Source organism: Mytilus californianus, unplaced genomic scaffold (genome assembly GCF_021869535.1).
Source record: "Mytilus californianus isolate M0D057914Y unplaced genomic scaffold, xbMytCali1.0.p SCAF_15, whole genome shotgun sequence".
In the NCBI taxonomy this organism is placed as follows: Eukaryota; Metazoa; Mollusca; class Bivalvia; order Mytilida; family Mytilidae; genus Mytilus; species Mytilus californianus.
The window spans coordinates 30,266,722-30,271,538 of NW_026262637.1; the positions used below are offsets into that span (position 1 = coordinate 30,266,722).

At 28.8% G+C, this 4,817-nt stretch overlaps 1 protein-coding gene across 1 annotated transcript; it reads left to right on the forward strand.

Annotated features, from left to right (window-relative positions):
• LOC127725837 (uncharacterized) lies at window positions 1-4,579 on the forward strand. The gene is made up of 7 exons (XM_052233157.1): window positions 1-123; window positions 988-1,140; window positions 1,461-1,561; window positions 1,986-2,149; window positions 2,961-2,978; window positions 3,633-3,662; window positions 4,471-4,579. Exons 1-7 carry the CDS (start codon window positions 55-57, stop codon window positions 4,479-4,481), a joined length of 546 nt encoding a protein of 181 aa, XP_052089117.1. The 5' UTR covers window positions 1-54; the 3' UTR covers window positions 4,482-4,579.
• Window positions 4,580-4,817: the final 238 nt, after the last annotated feature.

Here is a 4,817-nt window from a genome sequence, read left to right on the forward strand (position 1 = left end):
ATTATATATTTTAGATAGGAGTATAAAAAGAATATCCAACCCAAGTAAAAAAATATGTATATTTCGATTGTGTTCGCAGTTATTTCGTCGTTCGTTGCAGTAGAGAGTAACGAAAGTGTCCAGGTTGGTTTTTTATTTTTAATTTCTAAAAATGCATGCAATCCTTTGAATTACTACATGGTTATCTTGTACGCTCAACTTTAATATGTAGATATTTCAGAATAGCTACATTTTATAAAATTATGCTATCATTAATCCCGTGTTTTGCCTCAATTCAATTTTCGATATCACATTAACACATCATGTATGCTTTTCATTATAACCTTTACTTTGTCTTACACATTCGTTACGATATGTATATACGTGTTACGCTAATAATTATTGCATGTTTTCACAAACATGACCTTCTATTGCCATCATAAGAAGTTAAAATTTCAAACTCGTGTACCAATATTGATATACATACTGACTGCATGTATTTGAAATGAACCACCAGTATTTGGCAAAATCGCGGTAATATACTGCAAACACAGATCTGCATTTTTTTTATAGTTTTGACAAACACTTGAGCTTATCAAATTAAATAAAGAAAGCTAGTTTGCAAATAACGTATATTGTTGATTGATTAAATGCCGTATCTTGCATGACGCCAAAATGCAAGTATATAAATTCCATATTTAAAATGGAAGAGAACAATTTGCAACTTACTTTAATAGGTATGTTATCTTTTTTTTCATCTTTGGCTTTCAAATTTTTAGATTTGAGCATTCATGATTAAGGTGGAACTCTTCAAACGCACAAAATTTAATAAGTGTTGTTTTCCTTTTTCTATCACTTAGTCGATATCTTTCTCGGTATTAAAACGGAATATAAAATTCTAAATTTTCAAATAAACAGACTGGCCCTGTTATTCTCATGCATTGTATGTATTCCCAAAATCTTTTACTGGTAATATAATAGTTTATGTAAATCTTTTTCAACTGACAGACATACAGGGTTAATGTCAAAGTACCTGGAGGAAGAATCAACGAGGATATTATTGTTGACTCGAAGGAAAATACAATGACTGTCAATCTCGGGGATGTATCTCATCTGAACAACTCTTTTTGTCCGTCAATTAATCTTCATGACTTCGAAATGGTTTGTTATTTACTGTTTTTTTGTTTTTATCTCAACCAGTTAAAAAATCAACAAAAATCAACAAAATATAAAAATCACTGCAATTCAACTGAAAAGAAAAATAAAATCCTAGTTTTTCGTTTTGTTTGATACTTTTTAAACCAACGAAACTAACGTATGTTTGATGTTACAATAGTTTTGTTTTAGCTATCTGTATGTTTATTTCTTTGTTTTTTTTGTTTCGTGCTTTTACCAATACCTAATTTGAATGTCATGTTTAAATTTTGAGGTGAAATGAAAATAATAAACACTAGTAAAATGAAACATTCTTTATTTTACAGAAAAAGGTTGCCATAAAGAACATAGATTATGGAATTTGTATGATAGTAGATACTAAAGAATATTACAGTGATTCAGTAGAAATGTTGAACAAAATTACAATGTAAATACTTAGTCTTATGCATTTATATCTATATTTTGTTTGGATTTCCGTTACGTTCAAAATAGTGGATTCGGTGCTTAGGTGTTAATTTTAGAGTTTAGAGTTGTTACTTTTATTTTATTAAAACATTTGAGAACTGTTAAATAAGTATTCGTGTAAAAACACATTCAAAATAAATGTACCAACGTTTGACGCATAACGTGCCGTTTCTTGTTTTTATATCACCTAAACGATCATTTATATATATATATATATATATATATATATATATTCACTATATTTGTATGAGTGATGCGTAATTTCTATGTTATAGATATATATTAATAAATTGTGCATTATCTCCTATACTCAGTACTCAGTACAAGTTCCAGTAGCGATAAAAGTAACACAAAAAAAAAACTTCTTACACATCAAGTATTTTTAGGCTACACTACCGACATGAAGTAAAAGATGAAATTATGGTACGTGCACGTCGTATTACACATGATGAAATGATACAAATAGCTGGAGAAAAAATTGCAGACTTTTGTAGAGGTTACAAACTATACGTTGGAGAAAAAGTTCACAAGGATGGCATGCTGATAGCTGGTACGTTTTAAATTATATCATATTCAAATATATCATAAAGACCAACATTAGAATCATTTGGAATTCCAAACAAGTGACAACCCACACTCCTTTCAAAAACTATTTGCATGAATGGTAAATGATAAACAATGGTTCCGTCAGTGCAAAAATATCATTATGACGTAGCAATAAAAACAAAAATCGTTTATTGAACCAATAATCCAAGTTTTACATAGAATTAAGGGTAAGTATCGTCCTAGGTAATTTGCTGACCATATTCAAATATAGATGAAAAAACTATAGATACTATATTTTGATATTTTTTAGTTGCCGATTCTGACTATATATAAAAGAATTGCACACTTAATAGAAAAAACTTCTCGTATTCTGATAGCTTACCGATATTTTATTTCTTTACAGAAATACCTACATTTACAAAAATATCTGTTTAAATTAGATTTGAAGAATTCAATTAAAATTATAAGTGAAAAATATTTCCCTATAATTTCAGTCCAATATGTCATATACAAAACAAATATTCAGTCAATCATTAAACCAAAGTTGAGCCTTTAAATATATGAATCTTTAAATTTTATGAATTTTATGTTACATTTTTAAAGATTTGTTTAGATGAACACCTTTGCTAAAAATGCTTCACATTATGCAAAACTGTCCTAATCTCCTTTTTTCTTTCTTTTGAGACACAAGATAGGCTTATTGACCTATAACTGTTTACTTTTTACACATTGTGACTTGGATGGAGAGTTGTCTCATTGGCACTCATACCACATCTTCTTATTTCTATTGAATGTTGCTCTTGATTTTCTTTCAGTTAAGAATGCAAACCGACGTAAGTATACTATGTCTACATAGCTCTGCTATGTCTATATTAATATTAGTTCTAAAATAATTATTATTTAGGCCATTATAACAAGATAATCATCTCAATTTTTACGGATTTTGTTGTTTTAACTTTATTTGTGTATTGTGAATAGGAGCCTGATTACGTTCTCTGTCTTTTACCCTTGCTTTGTCTACAATTTTTTTTTTGTGGGGGAGGGGGGGTAGGGATAGTCTCATACTATTTATTTTTCAGATTTTATTGTCTAAATGAACACTGGTGTTATTGTTTCTGAAGCGTCTCCAATTTTTTTAATCTTTTAACAATGATTTTGTTGTAATCAATTATTTTTTAGAACTAGGTTAAGACATTCCTATAGCTTTGTGTCAACATATTCTAGAAAAGATTATTTTGTTTATTTTTTACTTTTATGATATGTTTTAGCTTGAACAAATCAGTTTGCGGGGTATTTTATGATAACAAAAATGACAAATATTTCATAATCAGTTTTCCCAAAGCCGGAGAACAAGGGCCAGATATACATTTGAAATCTTTGTTTGCAAAATTCTAGTGAATTACCTTGATTTTGTTTACTTAAAATCTATATGAAGGTTTCAAAGGACATAATGATGATGCTGATTAAAATTAATCAATTCATTTTAGGTACAAGACGCCGAGCACTGGGAATGAGAGGTGTGTAAAAATATGATATTAGCTCAGACTTTCCCTTTTCATGATTAGCACATTACAATGATTGATGTTATCCGAATCGATAAAAGAGAATGGCATTCATATAAAAAGTAACAATGGACAAAACATTAGGCGTTGGATGATAATTCATCCCTTTATGTCATATTCATGTAGCGCCTCAAGTTTTAAAGTATTTATATATCCCTGGCATTAAAGTTTTGAGGTTTTAGCGTTCTTCTTGAAAGACCAGATAGGCGCTTTGGACACGGATAAATTGTATAGTGTTAGTTTCACTTTTTATTGAGCATGGCTACACATATCATATTTTTGTTATTCTTCTGTATGAATTGTCTTCCTTTACAGACACTTTATTCCATAAAAATATATTAAAGCTAAGAAAAGTAATGAACTAATTATCAATGATAAAACGAAAATGAATTCGAATATTAACAATACGTGTTGAATAAGGTAAAATATATATCGAACATCTACAAAGTAACGAATTATTTCATCTCATATGAATAGCCATATCTACATTAACAAATCAAAGTCTGTAAGTTTGTTTTCACAATTTAGTATAAATTCAGAACAACCATAGTTAATGTTTGAAATGCTTTGTTTATTATACTTTTAAAAAGTTTACTATAAAAATACAAATGCGACACGAAGTTACAAGTTTGTATATGTAGGAACCATATTATCGTGATTTATTTAAGTTCAACAAGTATACACAATTTATAGAATAAATAACTGTCAATTCATACTTCTATATTCTGTATGACAGTTTTATTTGTTTGGTTTTGTTTTTTAGGCTGTAGATAGGGATGTCTTTTCTGTTTGATAGGACAGAGCTAGGAAAGATCTGCTGGAAAAATAAATGATTTATTTTAACAAAACACTAATTAATAAAAGAAAAAAAAACAAGAATATTTCATTTCTTTCATGCCATTTCTTTTTTTACCGCAATTGGAATAATTATGAAATTCACATGACACATTTATTATTAAACTGCAAGCACGAAACTTTATCTAACCTATATGTTTTGTGACCTCTTAACCGATAGGTAATGTCGAGTAACGGGTTATGCAGAAACGGGTTAAGAAAAGTCATCAGCACCATTTAACAGCTGGAAATAATCAACTCGTCTATAAACCATGA